Here is a 24356-nt window from a genome sequence, read left to right as displayed (position 1 = left end):
TAAAATTGCTGTTTGTATAGGTTAAATAAAGGTGGCCAGTTGGAACTATCAGAGGTTTTTTGTTTGTTTGTTTTGAGATGGAGTCTTTCTCTGTTGCCCAGGCTGGAGTGCAGTGGTGTCATCTCGGCTCACTGCAACCTCTGCCTCCAGGGTTCAAGTGATTCTCCTGCCTTAGCCTCCTGAGTAGCTGGGATTACAGGCAAGTGTCACCACACCCGGGTAATTTTTTGTATGTTTAGTAGAGATGGGGTTTCACCGTATTGGCCAGGCTGGTCTCTAACTCCCAACCTCAGGTGATCCGCCCGCCTCAGCCTCCCGAAGTGCTGGGATTGCAAGAGTGAGCCACTGTGCCCGGCCCAGAGGGTTTTATAAGATGCTGTATTTTAAGAGTGCAATCGGGCTGGGCACAGTGGCTCACACCTGTAATCCCAGCATTTTAGGAGGCCAAGGCTGGAGGATCACTTGAGGCCAGGAGGTCAAGATCAGCCTGGGCAACATCGTGAGACGTTCTCTCTACGAAATTAAAAAATTGGCTGGGCGCAGTGGCTCACACCTGCGATCCCAGCACTTTGGGAGGCTAAGGCAGGAGAATCGCTTGACTCCAGGAGTTTGAGATCAGTGTAGGTCACAAACCTTCTCTACAAAAAGAAAATAAAATATACAAAATTTAAAAATTAGCCATGCCTGGTGGTGTGCACCTGTAGTCCCAGCTACTTTGCAGGCTGAGACAAGAGGATTGCTTGAGCCCAAGAGTTTGAGGCTACAGTGAACTATGATCGCATCACTGCACTCCTGCCTGGGTGACAGATCAAGAAGCTGGCTCAAAATAAATACACAAGAGTAGAATCGCTGGAGTCAAATACCTTGGCTTTGGATCCTAGTCCTGCCAGCTGCCAACCGTTACCTTGGGTAAGGCATTTAACCTTTTGTGCCTCGGGTTTCCTCACCTATAAAATAAGGATAATTATGGCAGCTATCTGACAGAGTTGTTTAAACAATTGCACAGGGCAATATATGTCAAATATTTAGAACAGTTTCGGGTCCTGTAAGTTCTTTTTTTTTTGGAGACAGAATTTCGCTCTTGTTGCCCAGGCTGGAGTGCAATGGCACGATCTCGGCTCACTGCAACCTCCACCTCCCGAGTTCAAGCGATTCTCCTGCCTCAGCCTCCGAGTAACTGGGATTACAGGCATGCACCACCACGCCTGGCTAATTTTGTATTTTTTAGTAGAGATGGGGTTTCTCCATGTTGGTCAGGCTGGTCTTGGAACTCCCAACCTCAGGTGATCCGCCCGCCTCGGCCTCCCAAAGTGCTGGGATTACAGGCGTGAGCCACGGCGCCCTGCCAAGATCCTGTAAGTTCTATAGAAGAGGCAGTCACTGTCATTATCACTCTCATCCTCACAAAGCCCTCCATAGGACTGCAGCCTCACTCTAGCATCCTCTGCAGAACCATTTACTTCACAGCCAGCTTCCTCTTCATGGTGGTGGCAGGACCCCAGTCCCCACCCTGCTCCCCTCTCCTGGAGCTGGTTTCTTATTCCCTCTGAAACTCTTTATTTAGTTTTTTGTTTGTTTTCATTTTTTTTGTTGTTGTTGCTTTGAGACAGGGTCTTGCTCCGCAGCCCAGGCTGGAGTGCAGTGGTACGAACATAGTGTACTGCAGCCTCAACCTCCTGGGCTCAAGCAATCCTCTCAACTCAGCCTCCCAGGTATCTGGGACTACAGGCTAGCGCCACCATGCCCGGCACGATTGGCAACTCTGCAGTTTCATTTTACTATGTAGCATCTGCTTCCCCTACCTCCTTTGGAAATGTGAACACCTCTGTTGTTCTAGATCCACCCAGCTTCCTCTCTGAGTCCCTCACCTCCTCTTTGTCCTAGCAGGTTACACATCTATTTGCCTCCCTTCCCTGCCCCCATCTCTCCACCGCTTGTCTTTCCCAGCTCAGCCCAGAAACCAGCATCCCTCCCCTCGCTCCCACAAAGAAGGACACAGCTGTCTTGGTTGGCACCAGTGTTTATTTCAGGAAGCAGGTCTGGAAGACCTGGGTCTGTCCAGTGGAGTCCTGGAGCCTCCAGCTTCTCACTTGGCCTTCGGGTTACGGAACTTGCGTCCAGCAAAGATTGCCTTGTCCCCAAGAGCTTCCTCGATCCTAGAAGGCAGGCAAGGTCAGGGCTGCTGAACTTCCAACCTAACAGCCTCCAGCACCCCAATGCCCAGGCCCACTGTTCCCGCTGTACCTCATGAGTTGGTTGTATTTGGCCAGACGCTCCGAGCGGCAGGGGGCGCCAGTCTTGATCTGATGAGGGAAGAAGGATTTGGAGGGTTGGGTGAGGCTGGAGAGGAGGGGTTGGACCTGGCCCCAAGGGAGCATTAACCTCAAGGGCAGGAGTCCAGGGACCCCAAGAAAACTTGGTGAGACACTCAGTAGAGAGAAGCTACAAGTACCTGTCCTGTGCAGAGCCCCACCACAAGGTCAGCAATGAATGTGTCCTCAGTCTCCCCAGAGCGGTGGCTCACCATCACCCCCCAGCCATTAGACTGAGCCAGTTTGCACCTGAGTGGAGAGGGCATTTGATGTGGCCTTCTAGAACCTCCTCAGTGGGAAAGCAGGGGTTGGGTGGGGCCTCTCCCTTCTGTTTTGGGTAGCAAGCACTCTGCAGGGAGGGCAGTGACTAAGTTCTCTGGGAAGTAGGAGAGGAAAAGACTTCTCATCTTGATTTCGGGCTCTTGAGATGCTGGTGAGAACAGCGGAATCTGAGAGAGGAATGGTGTGGGCTGGGGGTGGGGGGTCGTGACAGGGCCACGGTGGCAAAGCTCTTGGAGTCAGACCAAGGATTAGTCAAAGCCTTGAGATCAAGGTGTGGGTAGGTCAGGTGCCAGGGGAAAGGTAAATTTGGAGTTGGTGGGTGAGACTGTAGCTGGAGTGGGCAGAGCTGGGGCAGAGGGAGGCTATGGTGAGCCTCAGGGTCAGGAGGCACTCACGCCTGGATCGATTCGGTCACCGAGCCGATCTGGTTGACCTTCAGCAACAGACAGTTGCAGGCCTTCTTCTCAACGGCCTGGGCAATCCTCTTGGGGTTGGTGACTGTCAAGTCATCCCCCACAATCTGGATGTTCACCCCCGAGAGGAAGGAGGTCCAAGTGGCCCAGTCATCTTGGTCAAAGGGGTCCTCGATAGAGACCACTGGTGGGGTTCGGAGCAGAGACAGGGCAGAGACAGGGCTAGAGGTCAGAAGGAGCCTCATGGAATGGTGACAGGGCAGAAGAGCTTAAATGGGGATTTCAATGGGGCTAAGGATTGGAAGGATGCAAGTCGATGGCAAAGCAGCTCACTGAAATCAGTATATTAGGCAGCTGCACGGGATTCGGGCAGGAACACTGGGACACCTGAACGCCTCACCAGGATAGTTCTTGATAAAGCTCTTATACAGCTCTCCGAGCTTCTCCCCAGTGATGTGCCGTGTGGGATCATCGGGCGACTTGAAGTCAAGATCGTATTTCCCATTGCGATAGAACTCAGATGCTGCCACATCCATGCCGATCACCACCTTGTCTGGGTAACCAGCTGCCTGGATGGCCGTCTTCAGCAGCTCCAGGGCTGGGGGAGGACCAAGAAAGGACCTGAGACTCCAGTGCCCCTTGTCTGCAGCCTCCCCTGCCCATGTGGAGATCCAGGGGGTCTGCCCCCCAGGGTGCTCAGCACTGACCCTCATTGTTCTCCAGGATGTTGGGTGCGAAGCCACCTTCATCACCCACATTGGTGGCATCCTTCCCATACTTGGCTTTGATGACCCCCTTGAGGTGGTGGTAGACCTCAGCACCAATGCGCATGGCTTCCTTGAAGGAGCTGGCGCCCACAGGCAGAATCATGAACTCCTGCATGGCCAGCTTGTTTCCAGCATGGGAGCCCCCGTTGATCACATTGAAGGCCTGAGATGGGGAGAGGGTGTCTGCACCTGGGCCGGGGCATGAGGGCTCAAGAAGGGATGGGGGCGGGGGGTGTTGGGGTGGAAACCTGGCTTCCCTACTTACTAGCTCAGTGGTCTAGGGTGAGTAATTCTGCTCAAGAGTCTCTTTCCTCATTTCTTTCTTTCTTTTTTTTTTTTGAGACGGAGTCTCGCTTTGTCACCAGGCTGGAGTGCAATGGCGCAACCTCTGCCTCCCGGGTTCAAGTGATTCTCCTGCCTTAGCCTCCCCAGTAGCTGGGACTATAGGCAGGCGCCACCATGCCTGGCTAATTTTTGTATTTTTAGTAGAGACGGGGTTTCACCATGTTGGTCAGGCTGGTCTCGAACTCCTGACCTCGTGATCTGCCCGCCTCGGCCTCCCAAAGTGCTGGGATTACAGGCGTGAGCCACCGCGCCCAGCCTCTCTTTCCTCATTTCTATAAAATGGGGTAGCACCTACTTCCCTGTAGGATCTTTTGCTGAAAATTAGAGAAATTGAATGTAAAGTTCTTAGCATGTGCCTAGTATATAATAGCTAACACTTTTATATAGCATTTACTACATGCCAGGCACTAAGTACTTTATATGTATTAGCCCATTTCATTTTCAAAACACCTCTATTCATCGGTATCGTTATTGCTCCCCATTTTGCAGATGGGGAAACCGAGACAGAGCAGTTAAAGAACTTGCCTAAAATCATACAACTAATAACAGGCAGAGCCAGGATTCAAACCCAGCAATTTATCTCTAGAGACCATGCTCTTATGCAATTCTCCTAGTAAGTAACAAGAAATGGTAACATTATTATTGAGATTAAATTCAAAGAGTTTCCATTCATCAAGAGGGCACTGGTTTAAGAAGGACTCAAGAAGATACAAAGAAATGCCAAGATCTTTGCCTCAGAGAAACTCTCAATATGATTTGGGTGTAGGGTGCGGGGGATGGAACGAGGCTGGAGTTATGGAGCCTAGGATTGGAATGGGAAGGAACTGGGTTATATGGCAGGGAAGAAAGCACATAGAGGCTTAAGGGAAGGTTTGGATTGTGGAAAAGAGGGAGGGGCGGGACCACAGCAGGAGAGATTCAGTTTCAGGAAACTGCTTCTTAGGAGCTGGTCTGCAAGGTGGATTTTTCCAGGCGTGCAACCCTGGCTGGGCGGGGTTGGCTCTGTCCAGGCGAGATCTGGTGGGGGGGCGGGTAGCTGCACTCACTGGCACTGGGAGTATGAGGTCAGGGTTCCCAGCGAGATCTGCGATGTGGCGGTACAGGGGGACCCCCTTCTCAGCTGCTCCCGCCTTACACACGGCCAAGGACACGCCCAGGATGGCATTGGCCCCAAACTTGGCTGGAAGGAGGCAAGCGGGAAGAAAGGATGAGAGCTTCTGCAGGGTTTGGGGTGGCTACTCCAGGAAGACGCCAGAGCTCCAAACCACTGAGCATGAAGAATTGGTTAACAGATCTCTCCCCAACAGCCTGAATAGCCCTGGGAACCCCCACTCCGGGGGAATGTGTCAGTTGCATGTCTGTGTCCACAGCCCGTCCCAGGCCTGGCAGAAGGCAGGCATAGGAAATGCCTGTGGAATGAACACAAATCCATCCAGCTGCGGTGTGACCCAAAATGGGGGACCCAGAAATAACCCATCAGGCCTCACCCCTATGGCCTCTCGCCATCTCTCCCACACCTCATCCCTTCCCCACCGCTAGCCCTTCACTCACACTTATTCTCGGTCCCATCCAGCTCAATCATAAATTTGTCAACCTTTTCTTGATCCACAACACTTAGTTTCTGGAAAGGTGAGTTTGAGAAGGGAGAGCAGAGGTCAGATTTCTCAGAAGTCAGGGCACATGCTGGGGAAGGATAAGTGAAAATGGGGAGAGGCCTGTCCGGAGTGAGGGAGCGGGGCATGGGGAGGAGGCTGCAGGGAGCAGGCTTCCCCACTTGCCTTTTGCAGCAGAGCAGGGCCCAGAGTCTGGTTGATGTGCTCCACAGCCTTCAGGACTCCTAGACAGGCCAGAGGACGAAGTTTGGATCTCAATCAACTGGGCCTCTTTCTGTGGACCCCAGCTCCTCAAGAGCTTTGGGGGTTCCAGTCCTCTACCCATTGTGCACCCATGTCCTAAAGCCACCCACACAGGCTCCTTCTGCACTGGTGTCTCCTCACCTTTCCCCAGGTAGCGGCCTTTGTCCCCATCTCTTAGTTCCAGAGCTTCATAGATACCTGTGGAAGCCCCACTGGGCACAGCTGCTCGGAATCGGCCTGGGACAGGAGGAATTGGAAGATCACAGGGATGGCTGGGCGCAGTGGCCCATGCCTGTAATCCCAGCACTTTGGGAGGCCTAGGCAGGTGGATCACTTGAGGTCAGGAGTTCAAGACCAGCCTGGCTAACATGGTGAAACCGTCTCTACTAAAAATATAAAAATCAGCTGAGGCTGGGCGTGGTGGCCCATGCCTGTAATCCCAGCACTTTGGGAGGCTGAGGCGGGCGGATCACGAGGTCAGGAGATCAAGACCATTCTGGCTAACATCGTGAAACCCCGTCTCTACTAAAAATACAAAAAATTAGCCGGGCGTGGTGGCGGGCGCCTGTAGTCCCAGCTACTCAGGAGGCTGAGGCAGGAGAATGGCGTGAACCCGGGAGGCGGAGCTTGCAGTGAGCCAAGATTGTGCCACTGCACTCCAGCCTGGGCAACAGAGTGAGACTCCATCTCAAAAAAAAAAAAAAAAAAAAATTAGCTGGGTGTGATGGCACAGGCCTATAATCCCAGCTATTTGGGAGGCTGAGGCACAAGAATCACTTAAACCCAGGAGGCGGAGGTTGCAGTGAGCCGAGATTGCACTACTGCACTCCAGCCCGGGCCACAGGGCAAGACTCCATCTCAAAAAAAAAAAAAAAAAAAAGGACCTCACAGGGAGTCTCTCTACCCCTCAAAGGGCTGAGGTGTCCTCTCTGAGCTCAGGGACAGGGACAGGAGGCGGTGCAGAGAGAGACTCCTGCTTCTCCCAGCTTCCAGCTCTAGTTCCACGTTGGAAGAAGGGGGTTTGGGAAGAAGTCTGGGAAACGGAACCCAAGAAAAAGGAGAGGATATGGTACAGAATTGGGGGGCAAAGTCCAAAGGGTTGGGGTCTTCTGAGGGGAGCCTATCCAATGGGCCTTGTGTTACCCTTGGCTGTGTGCAGGTCCACCTCCACTGTGGGGTTGCCCCTGGAGTCCAAGATTTCCCGGGCAAAGATTTTCTGCATGGCCATGGCTGTAGGACAGGAGGTGTGAGTGAGTGTAGACAGTTGATCTCTTAAGGAACCAGAAATCCCTTGCCCTTTAAGAGTCTTCCCCACTCCAAGAAGGCAGGTGCTGGAGCTAAAAATACCCTACAAAAAGGTCACAGACCAAAGAGGCAGGCGCAGCCCCCTCCCCCACTCAGAACAGCTCTTATTCCACCCTCCCATCCTAAGAATCCAGGGGCCTCTCATCTATAGCTCCTGGGATGCCACCACTCACCAAGCCCCCACCTCCCCCAAGCCTCCACTTAGGCCTTCTCCTTCCACCCCTCTGGTCAAGCAGTCTGTTCTCCATGGCTGGTGGCCTTCAAATCCTTTCTGGTTCTCATTTTCCTGCTCCGAAATCTTCTTGGGCCCCCAATTCCCTATCAGGTTCCAACTCTAGCTGCCCGTTTCTATCCATCCCTGCTGCCCCTCCTCACAGCCTCCTTTCCCTAGATCCTTCCGTGTTCCCAGAGTTTGTCCCATCTGCTTGCTCCAGCCGCCCCTTCCCCCCAGCTTTTTCAAGCATCTCCAGTCCCAGGAGGAAAAAAAGAAGAAATGTCCCCCACTTCCTCCAAGCCAACACCATGTGCACCCTTTACTACCTCCACCCCCGGGGCTGGAAGATTCACCCGACCTGGGATGTCTTCGCTGGTGGTTTGGATGGAGCTCCGAGTCTAGGTGGCAGCTAGGACAGTGTCAGCTCACCCCCTCTCAGGCTGCGCATTTATCCCTGAGCCACTCGGTCCCCAGCCAGCCCCGCCTCTCTCTCTCTCTCCATCCTCCCCCCTTCACACTGGGCTGGCAGCCAAGTGCCCACTACAGCCTAAAGCAGAAGCCTCTGGCCCTGGACACCTGCCCCCTTACCAAAGGTCAACTACTATCCCCCACTTTCTTTCTGTCCCCCAGTAACAGTCCCTGTTTTAATTCCACCCTTTGGGAGGAGCAGGGGAGGGGCTTCAGATGAGGGGTCTCCCCCCACCCCAGGATTACATTCCCCTTTTGCAAACGTCAAGAGGAATGAGTGACCTTTAGGAAAGGCCAGGGGTAACCTGAGCCCTGCAAGGCTGGGGAGGGGGCCTGGAAGAGGGTCTGCAGGACTGACGTCCACACATGCTCAGATCGCTGGGCGGGCCTCTGTCCTCACTGGGGGAAGGGACCGGACTTCTGGGCAAGCTCTGAGGTCTAAAATTGAACCCCCCCACCCCAGAAGGCGAGAGGGTCTCACCTCTTAGGGTCCTCATAACGGCCATTCTCGGCGCCGCCCCATCCTACCCTCTCCAGGCCAGCCAGCGCGGGGATGAGTTAGGGGACAGGAGACGAATTTAGACGGGCCCTCTCGGCTGGCACAGCGCCAGACTGATAACGCTGGGACAGCACTTGTCGCCCGGCGTGGGGACTGTCGGTCAGAGCCCCTTTCCCCTATCGACTGTGGCCGCTCAGCGCACGGCCCCAGCCCATCAATGAATGGGGTTGAATCAACAGTGAACAAAAATGAATGGACCGAGGACGGGTGGCCTTTTGTGAGCTTCTGCACGCCTGGGGCTCTTCCGGCGCCCCGCTTGTAGCACTGCGGGGAGTTGGATCTCTGCTCTCGGTAGAGATCTCCACTTTGCCGGCTCTGGGGCCAGTGCGGGGTCTGCCCGGAGCTCCTTTGCAACCACGCCAGCCGACCGGCGGGGGTCACAGGGCGCCTCGGCCCGACTCGGAAGCCCTTCCCGCCGGCGCCGGGGCAGCCCGCGCCCGGTGACTCACCCCCGCCGCCCTCTCCCCACCCCTGCTCCCCGCCCCGCCGGCCCGCGCGGCCTCCCAGCACCCACCCCAGGCCACCTGCCCCGCCACCCGTCCCGTCTCCCCTCTCGCCCCGCCCCCTCATCTCAGGCCGCTCCTCCCGGGATTTTTCCACCCCGGGGTAGGGGTGCGGCGGGACAGGGGTCAGGAGATGGCGGGCGGGGAGCGCCGCCACGTGCCCGGGTGCGGCCCCGCCCGAACCCGCCAGTGACTCAGCCGCGCGGCTGTCGAGGAACACAGGCTCGAGGGGCGTCGGGGACTGTGGGGTTCGGCGTGGACGCCAGGGATGCGCGCCGCGCTCGGGAGGAGAGAAAAAACCAAGCCCCTTTCCGCCCGGGCCGCGCTCAGTGACCCCGCGCCCCTAGCCCAGGCTCCGGAAGCGGCCCAGCCCTCGGCGGCGGGTCGGAGGAGGCCGCTTTACCGCGGCCGTCGCACGGCCGCCCCGCCCTCCCCAAGTGGTGGTGAGCGCACATCTGACTGCGAAGAAACCCAAAGGGCCCGAAGTGGGACTTTCCCCTTCTTGAAAAAGTTGCCACTGTTGCAACTTGAGTATTCTTCCGCCTCGAAAAATAGCCCCGCCTGTTAAGCCCTGCGGGTGTCCGCGCTCAGTGACCTCTGCAGACACAGGCCAAGGGGCACGGCCGGTGATCCAGACATTGCCTGCCCGGGGCGGGCGGGGCTGGGATGTGGGGTGAGGCCCTGGGCTAGAGCCGATCCAGAGAGGGGACAATCCTCTAGACTGAGAATGGGCCCTGGTGAACCCAACCTGCACGACCCGGGAAGACGCTGGGGACAGAAGTGGCCCCGGTGGGTGCCTTCAGCTATGAGAGCGACTAGAGGATTTGGCCAAACTCCTCTTTGCTTTATTTCTTGAATAAGTAAAATCAAGGGTGGTGAGGCGGCAGCGCGCACGGCTTCGCCCCCGCCCCTTCCGCCAGGCGGGAGACACGTCCCCAGCCCGCCTTCCTTTCCCGGAGGGTCCACAAGGGTCGGGCCGGGCGCGCTCCCGTGCAGCCGGCTCCGGCCCCGACCGCCCCATGCACTCCCGGCCCCGGCGCAGGCGCAGGCGCAGGCGCGGGCACACGCGCCGCCGCCCGCCGGTCCTTCCCTTCAGCAGAGGTGGGGGAAGGAGGAGTCATCCCGTTTAACCCTGGGCTCCCCGAACTCTCCTTAATTTGCTAAATTTGCAGCTTGCTAATTCCTCCTCCTTTCTCTTTCCTTCCTTCTTCTGGCTCACTCCCTGCCCCGATACCAAAGTCTGGTTTATATTCAGTGCAAATTGGAGCAAACCCTACCCTTCACCTCTCTCCCGCCACCCCCCAGCCTTCTGCATTGCTTTCCATCGAACTCTGCAAATTTTGCAATAGGGGGAGGGATTTTTAAAATTGCATTTGCAAAGTTCGGTGTCTGGGCTGGCGAGTGGGGGAGGGAGGGAATGGGGAGTAGGCCCCGCCCCTACCGTCCTTTGCAAATAAAAATCTAGCGGGGCGGGGGGGGGGGAGGAGCAGGAAGTGGCGGTGCGAGGGCTGCTGCACAGCGAGCAGAGCCGCGGTCCGGACGGCAGCGCGTGCCCCGAGCTCTCCGCCTCCTCCCGCCCGCCAGCCGAGGCAGCTCGAGTCCAGTCCGCGGCCACAGCAGCAGCGCCGAGAGCAGCCCCCGTAGCAGCGCCATGGCCGGGTGGAACGCCTACATCGACAACCTCATGGCGGACGGGACCTGTCAGGACGCGGCCATCGTGGGCTACAAGGACTCGCCCTCCGTCTGGGCCGCCGTCCCCGGGAAAACCTTCGTCAACATCACGGTACTGCGAGGCCTGCGCGGTCCAGGGCACTGCTCGGGCTTGGACCCTGAGGGAGGGACTTGGGTGGGGGCGGGCGCGGTCTAGGGCGCGCAGCGAGAGGCCCTGACTGGGTGCTTGCCCTGGAAGCGGCGCGAATGGCGGCTGCACGTGAGTGGGTCCCTCGGTTGCCCGTAAGTCCTATGCCCCAGGCGGCGGCGCCCATCCCGCTCGCTACCCTGCTTTACGCGACGGGGCGTTACATCCGGGGCACAGGGCGGGGAGGGGCGCGGCGCCCGGTGCGGCGGCCCACTTCCGCCTCTCCCAGGGCGGGGCGGGGACGCGCTTCAATTTTTACTGGGGATTGGGATTGAGAGGGGACCCGGGGACCCTTGGACCCCCAGCTCCCCGTCCGGCTGCCAGCTCGCGTCCCTCTACCATTGTTTCCCCTGGTGCGGGAGGGAGCCCCAGGCCCGTGGTCTTGGTCCCTTGCCCACCCTCTGTGGGCTCCCGGCCCCTCCTAACTCCGTTAGAGAGGGCGAGGCCGCCACACGCCCCTCCAGTTCAGCACGTTGGACTCAACATTCCTGCGAGGCCAATCCCGGAAGTCCCCTCGCCCTCCCTTCCCGCCATCCGGCGGGGCCTGGAGCAGGGGAACTTTGTGAGAAGTTCTGAGACAGCATAAGCGAAAGTATATGGGTTTACTGCCGCTGCTCCCACCACCATCTCCCTGTCCACACTGCCCGGAAGTGGGGAGGGGGAGCGGAAGTTTGAAAGGGGGGGAAGGGGGTTTCCGGGCGGGAGGGGACCGGATGTGGGGGCTTGGGGTGAAAGGGGGAGGGGGGAAAGGTTCCCGGGGTACCTAGACCCGAGAGCTGGCCTGCCGGGTCTAGGCCCTGTCCACCTTCAAAAGTTTTCCAACTTTCCCGGAAAGCCCCCAGGGGTCTGCTTCCTCATCTCAGGGCAGAGATACCTGGAGCTAAACTCTAGGTTACTTGGAGACCCAGGCGTCCGGGCCCTAACAGCTCCTGCAGAACCTTTGACCAAATAAGGGCAAAGTTGCTTCTCTTGTCTCGCCCGCCCCCCTCCCTTCCCCTCTCCGCTTCTGCTTTTCCTGAAGGAGAGTTCTGAGCATCCAAAAGCTCCTCACTTACCTCACTGACTCCCTTTATTCCCTGGGTTTACTTTCCCCATTAACACTGAGATCTAAACCTCTAAAGGAGTATGTCATCCCTTCCTCCCTGGTCCCATATTCTAGGTTTGAGAATCATGATATTTTTCTGCAGTAACGTCCCACAGTCCTTAGTTTCTCACAGTTCATTGATGTGTACTGAGTATATAATTTATACTTAGCCCCCACGGCGGGGTGGTTCTCAGAAGTGGAAGACAGGTGGGTCTTTGGAGAACAAAGTGGGAATCTTGGTGCACTGACTAACTTGATGGGCGCTTGGTTCCTCTTCCAGCCAGCTGAGGTGGGTGTCCTGGTTGGCAAAGACCGGTCAAGTTTTTACGTGAATGGGCTGACACTTGGGGGCCAGAAATGTTCGGTGATCCGGGACTCACTGCTGCAGGATGGGGAATTTAGCATGGATCTTCGTACCAAGAGCACCGGTGGGGCCCCCACCTTCAATGTCACTGTCACCAAGACTGACAAGAGTGAGTTCCTGAGTCTTACCCTTCCTTTAGCTCCAAGATCTCTAATGTACCGCCTTCTGGTAATCTTGAGGGTGCTTTTCTGTGTGATTCCCCGACATGAAGGGAGTCAGACCAGTATTGTACTGCTTGTCTGCTGGATGCTGGAACACGGGATAGTCCATTTCTGTCTCAGTTCCTCATCTTGTAATTCGAAGTTGTTGAACTGCATTACCTCTTAAATTACTTGCTGCCTTGAGCTCGGATTAGAAACAGTTTTCTAGGAGTATAGGTAGATTATTGGGGTCCTGAATCATTTAGTTCATCGTTTGAGCTCTTTTGTTGGAACCTGGAGGTGGCATGCACATCCACAGCCTTTTCTAGCCTGAACACGAGTCAACAGTCTATGAGCCTTTGACCCCTAAGTTTTTAGTCTGTTCCTCTCCAGCGTTTAAGCTTGATTTTCCTCTTTTGAAAAGCCTTATTGTTTCAGGGTGACTGACAGCCTGCCTGTGTGTGTAGTGGGTTGGAGGGGGGAGATGAGGTTGGGTTACAGCCCCCAGGGCTGGACAGCTGCTGAACAGCTGGCAGGGGGTGGAATTGTGACACCTGCGTCCTAGCCTCCTTTCTCTCCTCCTCCAGCGCTAGTCCTGCTGATGGGCAAAGAAGGTGTCCACGGTGGTTTGATCAACAAGAAATGTTATGAAATGGCCTCCCACCTTCGGCGTTCCCAGTACTGACCTCGTCTGTCCCTTCCCCTTCACCGCTCCCCACAGCTTTGCACCCCTTTCCTCCCCATACACACATACACCATTTTATTTTTTGGGCCATTACCCTGTATCCCTTATTGCTGCCAAAACCACATGGGCTGGGGGCCAGGGCTGGATGGACAGACACCTCCCCCTACCCATACCCCTCCTGTGTGTGGTTGGAAAACTTTTGTTTTTTGGGTTTTTTTTTTTTTTTCTGAATAAAAAAGATTCTACTAACAAGGTGCTGTGTGATTTGAGCTTGGGTGTCAGAATGGGGACAGGCACTGTGACTTGCCTCCTTTATCGTGGCTTGGGAGCAGGAAAATGGAGGCACTACAAGGTGCAGGAATTTGAGCTTCTGGCCAGGTGGCCCTGCCCCTCCACAGTGGCATTTCCAGGCCTAAGTCCTCAGTGTGCTGGTCAAATTGGTGGATAATGGAATAGAGCCATCTGGACCAGAGAATGGGTGCAGGCCTGCAGGCAAGGCAGGGCTAGTTGAGTCATCCTTGTGGGCGGGGCTCCCCCTCTGAGTCATAGCAAATGCCTGCTGGGGCTGTCCCCTTAACTATAGGTTAGTGTCTCAGCATTCCCTTGCTCCTATGGCTAAAGGGGTGATTCCACCAAAGGGTTAAGTTCACCTGTGTGAAAATGATCTTACCCTTCTTTAGTCCACAAAAAAACAATTTTATTAGCCCAAGAAGTGAAGACCCAGTCCCTTTGCTTGCCCCAGCCCTACCCCAAAGCCCCTCAAAAGGATAGGTGTGGGTACAAGAGAAGCTTGGGATGGAATGTCCCCTATCCCTCAACTTAGAAGACTAGAGGGAAGACGACAGTCTGTGCAAATAGGTCACCAGAGTGTATGTGTAGGGGGTTAGACCAGGATAACGGGGGAAGAGGGAGGAGAGGGTGGGGGATCTGTTGAAGGCCCAGGAAAAACAAGGGGAGCTGGGGCTAAGGAACCAAAGGAGGTGGGAAGAGTGGGGCTAGAACCCAAAAGTGGGGTCCTTTCTGAGGCAGGGTGGTCCCTTGGCTCCCCTTCTTCGTCACCCTCCTCTTGCCCCTGAGTTTCTTCCTCTTGCTCTTCGTCCCCAGGACCCCGATGAACGGGCTGCTTGCAAATGGGGCAGGTCTTCCGGGTCTGAGTGAGCCAGGGGTCCACGCAGCGGCTGTGGTAGGCTGCAGAGAGGAACAAGGTGAAGCACCTGGTGGCTGCTGGTGGCAGAGGGGCATGGGCGGGCAGTGAGGGCCTCACCATGAGCACAGGGGAGTACCCGCAGCTTGTCCCCATCCTCATATTCATCCAGGCAGATGGCACAGACATCATACTGGTCTCCTAGGACAGAAAGAAAATAATCTAGTCCTTCACTGAGCCACCACGACCCAGGGCTAAGGCTTTTAAAGCCTTGCAAAAATGTTCCTTCACCTACAAAGCCAGTGGAAGAGCTAAGACAGGCAGGATAAGGTCAGGGCAGAACATGGAAGAATTTAGGGCTAGAAGGGACAAGCAAAGGTAAGAAGGGAAGTGGGTTTTTGGGGAGGTGTGAGGGTGGAGATAGGGAGTGGAAGGAACGGAAATGGGCAGGGCTTCTGCCACAGCCTTATACGGGCATTGGAGGCCCCAGGGCCTAAAGCCCCAGCCCCTCAGTACCAGTTTCTTCCTTCTCTAACTGAATCTTCCCCATTCCTCCCATTTTTCTGCTCTCCCCACATCCCCTATAAGCGAAGTCTGTCCCTCTATTGTTTCCCACAATTATTTCACTTAATCATCTTTGCTTTCCATCTCCTCTCCCGTCTTCGTTGTATTTATGGGTAAAAACAGAAGACAGCATCTCAAGCTGAAATCTTCTTACTGCCATCTTTATTTTTTTTATTTTTTTTTTTGAGAAAGGGATTCCCTCTGTCACCCAGGCTGGAGCACAGTGATGCAATCTCAGCCCCCCACAATCTCTGCCTTCCTGGTTCAAGTGATTCTCCTGTCTCAGTCTCCCAAGTAGCTGGGACTACAAGTGCACACCACCATGCCCAGCTAATTTTTGTTATTTTTTATAGAGATGGGGTCTCACCAAGTTGCCCAGGCTGGCCTGGAACTCCCCGGGTCAAGGGATCCACTTGCCTCAGCCTCCTAAAGTGCTGGGATTTTTTTGTTTCATCATGTCGCCCAAGCTGGTCTCAAACTCCTGGGCTCAAGCGACCTGCCCACCTCAGCCTCCCAAAGTACTGGGATTACAAGCACTTGGGATTACGTGAGCCACTTTGCCCGGCCACTGCTATCTTTGTATACCCTATCTTCTGGGCTCAAAGTCCTTCAGAACCAGGTAAACTGTGGGAAAAGCCCTCTTCTCCCCTAACCCCCTCACCCTTCTGATAGTCATGTGTAGGAATCTGTTTCAGTTGCTCTTTGGTAAGTCGATTCCGCTGGAGCCGTTTCCGGTGCTGGATACAACGAACTATCTGAGGGAAGCGGGGGTGGATGGACAAGGCTTAGGAACAAAACTAGACAATCTAGGACAAGCCACTCCCATCTACCAACTCCAGATCCAGTCTGGCCTCACAGGCCTCAGTGCTTCCCATCATGTTCCCTCAGCTACTCACCATTACTGCTCCCATGGCCAAAACCAGCAGTCCCACAATCCCTGTGAAAGGGATGAGGTAATAGCCCAAGGGGAAGGTATTGTCTGGAACCAGAAGCACCCGAGCCCTGGGGAAAGGACGACCAGTCTCAGCAGGGCGAGAGAAAAAAAGAGGGACAAAGTAACTGGCTCTGGACAAAGCCCATAGGTGGGGACAGGAATGGGAAGAAAGTCAAAGAGGCAGGGAAGGAAGGACAGGAGGCTGAATGGTTCGGGTAAGGAGGAGGCCTGGGTTCCAGGTTGGCATGGAACTGCTTGCTGAAGGAAGAATGGGAAGGAGGCACATGTCCTACCCCTTCTCGTAGACAAAGAGGGCACGCAGGTACTCGGAGCTTCTCTCCCCAATAAATACAGATGGGATCCAGATCTGCTGCTGGATTTCCTCTGCAGGGATCAAGGTGTTACTCTGGGGACTCACAACCTTCTACTCAAATCCTTTGGGAACTCTGGCATCTTGTACTTTGGCCCCACCCCACCTAAAGGATTGGCTTCTTTTCCTGAGGGCTTCAGCCTTCCCACCATCTCTGGGTCCTACTGAAAGCCCAGCTGTATAGATTCTCCCAGCCTTACCACTATTCCACACCATGTTCAGAAGTTCATTGGAATTCACATTGTGGACCACGGCGGCACCATATCCAGCCTTCTGGGCATTTAGGACCTAGGGAGACAAGGCAGAGGACAAGGAGCCATCATGGGCCTTACCTGTCTTCATTCCTGGTGCCTTTTTTTACCCTCAGCTGCCCAGCTCCCTCTCCACATTCAGCAACCTTGAGGTCAAAGTTGCAGTCGAATCTTCGAAGCAGCGCAATAAAGACTGACCCATTGACCGGGGCTGGGGGTGGTGGGGCAATGGGGCTGCAGGCATTGTCTGGGTGAGCCTCCACAAGGAACCCCTGAAGGATGGAAGCAAACAACAGTGAGATTTCTCCTCCCTAGGTTCTGCTCTCTACAGGGGCCGCCAAACACACCAGCCCACATGCTGCACATCCTCTGTCCTCACTTCCTCCTCCCTCCTGGGGTCTGAGCATCCCACCATCACAACCTTCTCTTAGCCTCTTGAAAAGGCAATGACATAAAACATCCCTTCACCAAACTCTCCCATCATCCCTCTCACTGTCCCAGATGGGCTAATCTGTACCCTATACTGCAAGCTAATGCAATTATTTTTGTCTTCTAATATTCCGATTGTAATTCAATTCTCAAACCACCCATGTTACTTTCTCTCAAGTTCTGTTTCACAGTCCCCTCTCCAGCACATACTCATACAGACACACTCCCCTCCCTTCGATTTTCTTTTTGTTTTTCTTTTTTTTTTTGAGATGGAGTCTCGTTCTGTCACCCAGGCTGGAGTGCAGTGGCGCCATCTCGGCTCACTGCAACCTCCACCTTACGGGTTCAAGTGATTCTCCTGCCTCAGCCTCCCAAGTAGTTGGGACTACAGGCATGCACCATCATGCCCAGCTAATTTTTGTAATTTTAGTAGAGATAGGGTTTCTCCACGTTGGCCGGGCTGGTCTTGAACTGGGATTACAGATGTGAGCCACCGCGCCCAGCCTCTTCAATTTTCTAATTACCCATCTCACAAACAACTCGACTGCTACTAAGGCCCAACTGAGTTCTTGCTATGTGGCAGTCTTTGGGATGAAGTACGACAAAAATTGCGTATCTAATTTGATCTTCACAATAACCCTAGGAAAACTTCTAATATCCCATTTTACAGTAAAACGAACTAAGGCTCAAAGAGAAATTAACTTGCCCAAGGTCATACAAGCAATAACTAGCACCTGAGACCTTCCTGATAAGGACCGTTGATCCTGCCTTCTGTCTTTGTCCACTTTCAGTCTTCCTGATAACCTCGGAGTTCCAGGGGTGGACACTTTGTCTTCTCCCTCTAGATTCTGGATTTTACACTAGACGCGCTCAGTTCTTAACTTCATTTTCCTACCTCCAGTTTCACCCAGGACAAACCTCCCCAACCCCAGCCTAGGATGGAGGATCTTGCGAAATACTAAAAAAAGAAAAAAGACAGAAAAGGAAGGAAGGAACGAAGGAAGGAAGGGAGGGAAGGAGGGAAAGAAAAGAAAGAAAATCACCTGGAGGCCCTCCTGGCTCAAGGTAGCCCCAAACAGAGCTGGAAGGTCTGCAAAGTCCATGCTGGCATTGTGGTCCGAGGTCTGCGGACAAAAAAGGCCATGTTCCCCTTCAGCCTGCAACCCTTCCCTTCAGCGCCCTTTCCCCATCCGTCCCTCAGACTCACCGCTCGAATGAGCCCCCGGGTCGGGGCCGCTCCCCACAGCACAGCGGCCACAACCACAGGAAGCGGGAAGGCTGCAAGGTGCATGACAGCGGGAGGAAAGAGGCTGAGGAGGCCGCGCGTCCTGGTAGCAAGGAGCAGAAGCGGAGTTCTGCGCCCTCCCTGCCCCTCCTTTAGGATCCCAGGGGTCCAACCACCCCCAGGTCCCACTTCCCAGCTACATGGGGGCGCCGGGGAAGGAACCCCGACTCAAAGAATGAGATATCCAACCCGTTCAGTGGAGCTGGGTGGGAGGCACTAAATGTATCCTTTTCTGGTACGGGATAAAACGGGGAAAGGGGACGGAGCCTAACACAGGTGACAGAAAAACTTCGGGAAGGATGGCGGAGCTCAAGGAGGTGGGACTTCCTGCCAGGTGGGCCGTGTTCCCAGTCTCTGGAAAAGGGCTTCCGGTAGAGAAAGTCAGGCCGCTTTCAGCATTGGATGCTTGAGATGAAGGACTTCCGGTCCTAAAAGGCCGGTTAAAAAAAGGTTAGCGATAGAGGGAGTGCCTGTGAAGATGGAAGGGGCACTGGTGGCCCAGAAGATGAGGTAATAAAGGTACCCGGAAACCCGGAGCCTCCTAGTTTACAAACCTCTCCTCTCTCTGGCCGCCGCCACTCCTTCAAATCTCGCGAGAGTGCTCACCACCTCCCCCGTCCCCTCGCCGCGGAATGCTTGCTCTGTATATCGCGATAGCTTTCCTACTCTGGCGAGCCGTACTCACTCGATCTCGCGAGATCTTCAAACAAACTCTTCTCTATTTTCCCGCGATTCTAATTCGGTGAAAACAGCGCCTTTCCTCTGGTTTCCAAATCAGTTACGCCCCTTCTCGCACGCTTCCCTCAAGCTCCTCCTTCAGCTCCGCCTTACTCCCGGCCGCCTTTGCGCTGCGCGCCTGCGCCCGCTCCGGCTTCCAGCGGGTGTCGAACCTGAGAGCTGGAGGGGCGTGCGCGCGCCCTCGCCCTGTTGCGCGCGCGGTGTCACCTTGGGCGCGAGCGGGGCCGCGCGCGCACGGGACCCGGAGCCGAGGGCCATTGAGTGGCGATGGCGGCGACGGCGAGTGCCGGGGCCGGCGGGATGGACGGGAAGCCCCGTACCTCCCCTAAGTCCGTCAAGTTCCTGTTTGGGGGCCTGGCCGGGTAAGCTCAGGCCCCAGGGATGGGAAAAGAGGAGGAAGGGACGGGCACAAGGAACCGGGCCCAGTTCATCTCTGGGTCTGTTGCAGTGAACTATGCCGGCACGGGGTCAGCGCGATCTCCAGCGTATTGCGAGTTCCCCGATGGGCTGCTAGGGCCCCATTGCAGGACCCTTCTGGACTGCATGCGGGGTCGTTGCACAACCCCCGCCGGGCCAACTGAGTTTCCCAGCGCATTGCTAAGCTCGGCCAGGCGGCAGGGGGTTCCAGGCCATTAAATGGCTCCTGCAGGCTATCTGGAGTCCTAAATCTTGGGTGCCCCTTCCTCCCCTCCCTGTGTCGGACTGCGTGCAGCCCCAGGTCACTGCTTGACTGTCATGAAGCTGCTTGGAGCACTTTCATTGCATGGCCCCTACTGGACAACTAGACTTTTCAGACCCGTTGCACTTGGTGTACATATAGACTCTTATACACATGCTCACCAGCATCCTGATTCTTGAATCGCATGGCAGGCCCTGACCTTTGTAACCTCTTGCAGCCAGGCTCCAGTGGGCACTGGTAGATCTGGAAAGCCTGGCCCTTCACTCCACCTCTGTCTTCCCCCAGGATGGGAGCTACAGTTTTTGTCCAGCCCCTGGACCTGGTGAAGAACCGGATGCAGCTGAGCGGGGAAGGGGCCAAGACTCGAGAGTACAAAACCAGCTTCCATGCCCTCACCAGTATCCTGAAGGCGGAAGGCCTGCGGGGCATTTACACTGGGTATTGGGGCCTCAGGATGGAGGGTAGGCTGTGGGTTGGCAGCTCTAGACCTTGGCCTGATATGCTGACCCCTCTGCTCCTCAGGCTGTCGGCTGGCCTGCTGCGTCAGGCCACCTATACCACTACCCGCCTTGGCATCTATACCGTGCTGTTTGAGCGCCTGACTGGGGCTGATGGTACTCCCCCTGGCTTTCTGCTGAAGGCTGTGATTGGCATGACCGCAGGTGCCACTGGTGCCTTTGTGGGAACACCAGCCGAAGTGGCTCTTATCCGCATGACTGCCGATGGCCGGTGAGTTCCAAGTCCGAACCTAACCCCAGCCCCATTCCCTCGAATCTAGAATGAAAGGACCAGTTTTTTATCCCAGATCTAGAGCAGATGAGTGTTTACCTGTTCTGGCCTTCCTTTCTTTGCACCTGTGGGGCCCTGTGGGCTCTCCTGATCTTGACCTCTTTCTGCCTTCCCACCAGGCTTCCAGCTGACCAGCGCCGTGGCTACAAAAATGTGTTTAACGCCCTGATTCGAATCACCCGGGAAGAGGGAGTCCTCACACTGTGGCGGGTGAGTGGAGGGGCTGGAGACTTGGGGGCTGTGAGATCCGGTTTTAGGGGTTTCTGACTCTTCCCCGCTCCCCTCCCTCCAGGGCTGCATCCCTACCATGGCTCGGGCCGTCGTCGTCAATGCTGCCCAGCTCGCCTCCTACTCTCAATCCAAGCAGTTCTTACTGGACTCAGGTGAGATCCAGAGCTGGGCCCTTAGCTGCCAGCCTGGCCTGAGCCACCTGTGAGCTGACTGCCACCCCTGCCTCACCTTCCCCAGGCTACTTCTCTGACAACATCTTGTGCCACTTCTGCGCCAGCATGATCAGCGGTCTTGTCACCACTGCTGCCTCCATGCCTGTGGACATTGCCAAGACCCGGTAAGTGTGCAGCCTGGGCCTGGAGATGGGTGGGAGAGTGTCCTTTTGGTCTCTCATGCCCCTGCCTCCTCTCCTTCAGAATCCAGAACATGCGGATGATTGATGGGAAGCCGGAATACAAGAACGGGCTGGTGAGGAAGCCATTCTGGGGGCCTGGGACGGGGTGTCGGATCCCCTGGAAAAGGGGTGAAGGCAGCTGGGTAAGGGGGACGGGGCCCTAGAGTCCTAGCCCCAGCGCCCTGCCTGTCTGTGTCTAGGATGTGCTGTTCAAAGTTGTCCGCTACGAGGGCTTCTTCAGCCTGTGGAAGGGCTTCACACCATACTATGCCCGCCTGGGCCCCCACACCGTCCTCACCTTCATCTTCTTGGAGCAGATGAACAAGGCCTACAAGCGTCTCTTCCTCAGTGGCTGAAGCGGCCGGGGGATCCCACTTGCCTGCTGCGCCTACAGCCACTGCGCCCTGGGGGCCTGGGCTCTGCTGCCCTGGACCCCTCTATTTATTTCCCTTCCACAGTGTGGTTTCTTCTTCTGCGGTAAAGGACTTGGTCTGTTCTACCCCCTGCTCCAGCTTGCCCTGCTCGTCCTGATCCTGTGATTTCTCTGTCCTTGGCTATTCTTGCAGGGAGCTGGAAAACTTCCTGAGGATTTCTGGCCTCCCCCTGGGTTTTAGTTTCAGGGCACACAGGACAGCAGAAGATCCCCCTTCTCAGTGGGGAAACCAAGGCAGAGCTGAGGGGACAGGGAGGAGCAGAAGCCATCAAGATGGTCAAAGGGCCTGCAGAGGGAGATGTGGCCCTTCCTCCCCCTCATTGAGGACTTAATAAATTGGATTGATGACACCAGCCCCAAATCTGGAGAGTCTGGGGGGTGGCTAGGAGAGGGGAGGAGACTGGACAAAGAAGCTGGTGACCCTGGAGAATAGGAACTGGAGTTTTTAAGAAAAATTGTTAAAGAAAAAGCAGCCGCTGCTTTTTTGCAAATGCTGTATAAATCTGTCATGCCACAGCAGCTGACAGGGCCAGAAAAACTCAAATCCCAGGCCTGGTGTGTTTCCTCCAGCCACTTGCCCAAGAATGCCACAGATGCACAGATCATCTCACATAATCCCCAAGAAAAGCCCCTCGGTCTGATGACTGCTGCAGCCTAGAGGGAGGAAATAAAGAGACTCAGAGAGTAAGACCATTGTGGGCTGGAGGCAGTGCAGGTGGAGGGCCAGGGCTTAAGCGGGTGGGCACTGGAAGCTTGAGCAAAGGGGAATGCTGGCCAGAGACCTGATCTGGGTCCTTGGCTGGGGAGAGAGAACCTTGTCCATTTCTTTAGAAGATGTGTGGTTCCCAGGCCAGCCCTCAAGGAGCCTTAAAACCTCTTGGGGCGTAAAAGAGTTTGGGAAGGTCAAACTGAGGAGTGCTCGCCAGGCTAGGGGACAGGCAGGCAGCAGGTGGGAGCTGTCTCTTTGGCAGAGCCTCATCAGCAGAAGAGGTGGAGCTCAGCATCCTGGCGCCTCTGCTGCTGCCTCCGTGTATACTGTGTCCTGGGCCGTGGTGGCTATCGTGAGATACCTGAAGCCTAGACCTTGTCCTTAAGGAGTTCCCGGTCCAGAAGACAAGATTATACAGGAGCAGTTGGGAAACTGAGTGTAGCAATAGTGTTGCAGGGTAACCTGGAGCACCTGGCCTCTCCTGGGAGTAGTGACTTGCAGACTGAGTGGTTAGACTGGCTGGGGATCGGGCAAGGACAGCACACCTGGTTGGACTGAGGGCAAAGGCTTAGAGTAAAACACTGTCGGGGAGCAGGTGATCGATAGGCTTGTGATAGTTGGAGCACAGACTGAGGTATCTCCCTTGAGTTGAAGCTGGACTGTCAGATGGGGTCAGTGCTTGGCACTCCTTGACTGCCAAGCTCAGGAGTTGGTCCTCCACCTGGGGAGAGATGCAGTCAGACTTTCAGGTTTGGGAGATGTTCCAGGACCATCTGGAGGGAGTGGGGGTCTCCATAGTCCCATTCTCTGGGCCCCAAGCCCTGGATTGGGCTGGAGACAAGGCAGGAGGGGAAGCCACACCAGTGTGTTTAGGGAATGGCAGGATTTATGAGAAAAGAAATGGGGTTCCATTTGCCTGTATCCCAGCCTGAGAGCAGGAAACCCAACACAATTCAGTCACACCAAGATGGTGCATGCTGCAGGGCCCACCCCTTGCTGTCCTGCTGACCTGCGCAGTGAGGAGAGCTGCACTTCTGAGGCTGCAGGTGCAAAGCAGGCGCCCACCTTTGCCCCTAGTACTGCAGGCTGCTACCAGGTGGGTCTCAGCAGTTGTCATTAAACTCCAGGAAGACAATTTTTCAGCTGGATCTGATGCCTGAGGTGGCCTGGTGGGTGGCCAGCCCTGGAGGAGAGAAGGAGGCACCCCAGGCAGGGGAAGCATAGGCTGTAACTGGAGGTCTATTGGATAAGTAGTTGTGACCAGGGTAGGGGCAGTTGGAGCCTTGTGAATTCTCATGATAGGTGCCCCAACCACTCTTCACCAAAAGAAAACAAGTTGTTTTGAGACAGGCTCTCTGTCACCCAGGCTGGAGTACAGTGGCACCATCAGGGCTCACTGCAGCCTCCGTCTCCCAGGCTCAGGTGATCCTCCTCAGCCACCCAGGTACCTGGGACCACAAGTGCACGCCACCACACCTGGCTAATGTTTTGTATTTTTTGTACAGATCGGGTTTTGCCATGTTGCCAAGCCTGGGTCAAACTCCTGGGTTCAAGCAACCCACCCGCCTGAGTGTTCCAGAGTGCTGGAATTAGAGGTGTGAGCCCCTGCACCCAGCCAGAAGGTTTTTTTTTTTTAAATTTTTAGATGGAGTCTCACTCTTACCCAGGCTGGAGTTCAGTGGCACGATCTTGGCTCATGGCAACTTCCGCCTCCCAGGTTCAAGCGATTCTCCTGCTCCAGCTTCCTGAGTAGCTGGGATTACAGGCGTGCACCACCACGCCTGGCTAATTTTTATGTTTTTAGTAGAGAGAGGGTTTTACCATGTTTGCCAGGCTGGTCTCGAACTCCTGACCTCTGGTGATCCACCCGCCTCGGCCTCCCAAAGTGCTAGGATTACAGGCATGAGCCATCACTCCCAACCCTGAAATTATTTTTTATTATACAGATAATATACAATAATAATGGAAAACTAGAAAATGCTAAACAAGGAAAAAGAAAATAAAACCACCCATATTTGTAACATCCAGACACAATGAGTGCTCACATCCTGATAAATCACTTTCCAGATTTTCTTCTGTGCATAGAATGCACGTGGGAACCATGCTGTATTCTGCCAAAATGGTTCACCGTGAGGTCTGGCAGCGCCCCATGCAGCGTCGGGAGCTTTGTCCTGTGACCCACCCAATTCCATGTCATTAACCCCTTCTGCTTTGCTGGGACTGAAATTGTGTGCCTGTGGTGTGAAGAGAG

General features: G+C 55.2%; 4 protein-coding genes across 10 annotated transcripts; 2 read left to right on the top strand and 2 right to left on the bottom strand.

The window, feature by feature from the left end:
* Positions 1-2004: 2004 nt before the first annotated feature.
* On the bottom strand, positions 2005-8941 carry ENO3 (enolase 3). Of its 3 annotated transcripts, none has more exons than XM_032137885.2 (12): positions 8444-8941; positions 7119-7205; positions 6117-6212; positions 5898-5956; positions 5671-5740; positions 5166-5299; positions 3715-3937; positions 3408-3605; positions 2990-3191; positions 2453-2561; positions 2245-2303; positions 2005-2156 (listed from the first exon to the last, which is right to left on the bottom strand). In XM_032137885.2, exons 1-12 carry the CDS (start codon positions 8466-8468, stop codon positions 2087-2089), a joined length of 1332 nt encoding a protein of 443 aa, XP_031993776.1. In that variant the 5' UTR covers positions 8469-8941; the 3' UTR covers positions 2005-2086. The 3 variants fall into 3 exon arrangements, with proteins under 3 accessions (XP_031993776.1, XP_031993777.1, XP_058287817.1); XM_032137886.2 differs by lacking the exon at positions 8444-8941 and adding an exon at positions 7853-7977 and having other exon boundaries at positions 2014-2156; XM_058431834.1 differs by lacking the exon at positions 2453-2561 and having other exon boundaries at positions 2057-2156.
* Positions 8942-10499: 1558 nt separating this feature from the next.
* On the top strand, positions 10500-13407 carry PFN1 (profilin 1). 2 transcript variants are annotated; one of them, XM_032137884.2, is made up of 3 exons: positions 10507-10807; positions 12247-12439; positions 13058-13407. In XM_032137884.2, the coding sequence occupies exons 1-3, from the start codon at positions 10676-10678 to the stop codon at positions 13153-13155; spliced, it is 423 nt and encodes a 140-aa protein (XP_031993775.1). In that variant the 5' UTR covers positions 10507-10675; the 3' UTR covers positions 13156-13407. The 2 variants fall into 2 exon arrangements, with proteins under 2 accessions (XP_031993774.1, XP_031993775.1); XM_032137883.2 differs by lacking the exon at positions 13058-13407 and having other exon boundaries at positions 10500-10807; positions 12247-13020.
* Positions 13408-13814: 407 nt separating this feature from the next.
* Positions 13815-18560, bottom strand: RNF167 (ring finger protein 167). Of its 3 annotated transcripts, none has more exons than XM_058431378.1 (10): positions 18322-18560; positions 18055-18175; positions 17891-17971; positions 16565-16690; positions 16368-16455; positions 16091-16181; positions 15760-15865; positions 15525-15618; positions 14420-14500; positions 13815-14343 (listed from the first exon to the last, which is right to left on the bottom strand). In XM_058431378.1, the coding sequence occupies exons 2-10, from the start codon at positions 18136-18138 to the stop codon at positions 14039-14041; spliced, it is 1056 nt and encodes a 351-aa protein (XP_058287361.1). In that variant the 5' UTR covers positions 18139-18175; positions 18322-18560; the 3' UTR covers positions 13815-14038. The 3 variants fall into 3 exon arrangements, with proteins under 3 accessions (XP_058287361.1, XP_031993767.1, XP_031993770.1); XM_032137879.2 differs by having other exon boundaries at positions 13816-14343; positions 18055-18125; positions 18322-18431; XM_032137876.2 differs by having other exon boundaries at positions 18055-18394.
* SLC25A11 (solute carrier family 25 member 11) lies at positions 18533-23743 on the top strand. 2 transcript variants are annotated; one of them, XM_058431379.1, is made up of 8 exons: positions 18533-18642; positions 19835-19987; positions 20072-20278; positions 20458-20548; positions 20631-20721; positions 20807-20906; positions 20986-21037; positions 21164-23743. In XM_058431379.1, the coding sequence occupies exons 1-8, from the start codon at positions 18611-18613 to the stop codon at positions 21317-21319; spliced, it is 882 nt and encodes a 293-aa protein (XP_058287362.1). In that variant the 5' UTR covers positions 18533-18610; the 3' UTR covers positions 21320-23743. The 2 variants fall into 2 exon arrangements, with proteins under 2 accessions (XP_058287362.1, XP_031993773.1); XM_032137882.2 differs by lacking the exon at positions 18533-18642 and adding an exon at positions 19001-19232.
* Positions 23744-24356: the final 613 nt, after the last annotated feature.

The sequence above is a fragment of the Hylobates moloch genome, unplaced genomic scaffold, assembly GCF_009828535.3.
Source record: "Hylobates moloch isolate HMO894 unplaced genomic scaffold, HMol_V3 SCAFFOLD_19, whole genome shotgun sequence".
Taxonomy (NCBI): Eukaryota; Metazoa; Chordata; class Mammalia; order Primates; family Hylobatidae; genus Hylobates; species Hylobates moloch.
Note: the sequence above shows the minus strand (reverse complement) of the source record. Positions and strands in the feature narration are given on the sequence as shown.

Bases quoted from the DNA above. Each gene is read 5' to 3' on its own strand.
- PFN1 (XM_032137883.2), top strand. From the start codon at position 10,676: ATGGCCGGGTGGAACGCCTACATCGACAACCTCATGGCGGACGGGACC. The intron at 10,808-12,246 runs GTACTGCGAGGC...TTCCTCTTCCAG, and splicing joins AAACCTTCGTCAACATCACG to CCAGCTGAGGTGGGTGTCCT.
- ENO3 (XM_032137885.2), bottom strand. From the start codon at position 8,468: ATGGCCGTTATGAGGACCCTAAGAG. The intron at 3,938-5,165 runs GTGAGTGCAGCT...TCCCCATCTCAG, and splicing joins ACCTCATACTCCCAGTGCCA to GCCTTCAATGTGATCAACGG. The intron at 2,562-2,989 runs GTGAGTGCCTCC...CTCTCCACTCAG, and splicing joins GTGACCGAATCGATCCAGGC to GTGCAAACTGGCTCAGTCTA.
- RNF167 (XM_058431378.1), bottom strand. From the start codon at position 18,138: ATGCACCTTGCAGCCTTCCCGCTTCCTGTGGTTGTGGCCGCTGTGCTG. The intron at 16,691-17,890 runs GTGATTTTCTTT...TCCATCCTTCAG, and splicing joins TGAGCCAGGAGGGCCTCCAG to GGGTTCCTTGTGGAGGCTCA. The intron at 15,619-15,759 runs GTGAGTAGCTGA...CGCTTCCCTCAG, and splicing joins TGGCCATGGGAGCAGTAATG to ATAGTTCGTTGTATCCAGCA.
- SLC25A11 (XM_032137882.2), top strand. From the start codon at position 19,138: ATGGCGGCGACGGCGAGTGCCGGGGCCGGCGGGATGGACGGGAAGCCC. The intron at 20,279-20,457 runs GTGAGTTCCAAG...CCTTCCCACCAG, and splicing joins CGCATGACTGCCGATGGCCG to GCTTCCAGCTGACCAGCGCC. The intron at 20,549-20,630 runs GTGAGTGGAGGG...CCCTCCCTCCAG, and splicing joins GAGTCCTCACACTGTGGCGG to GGCTGCATCCCTACCATGGC.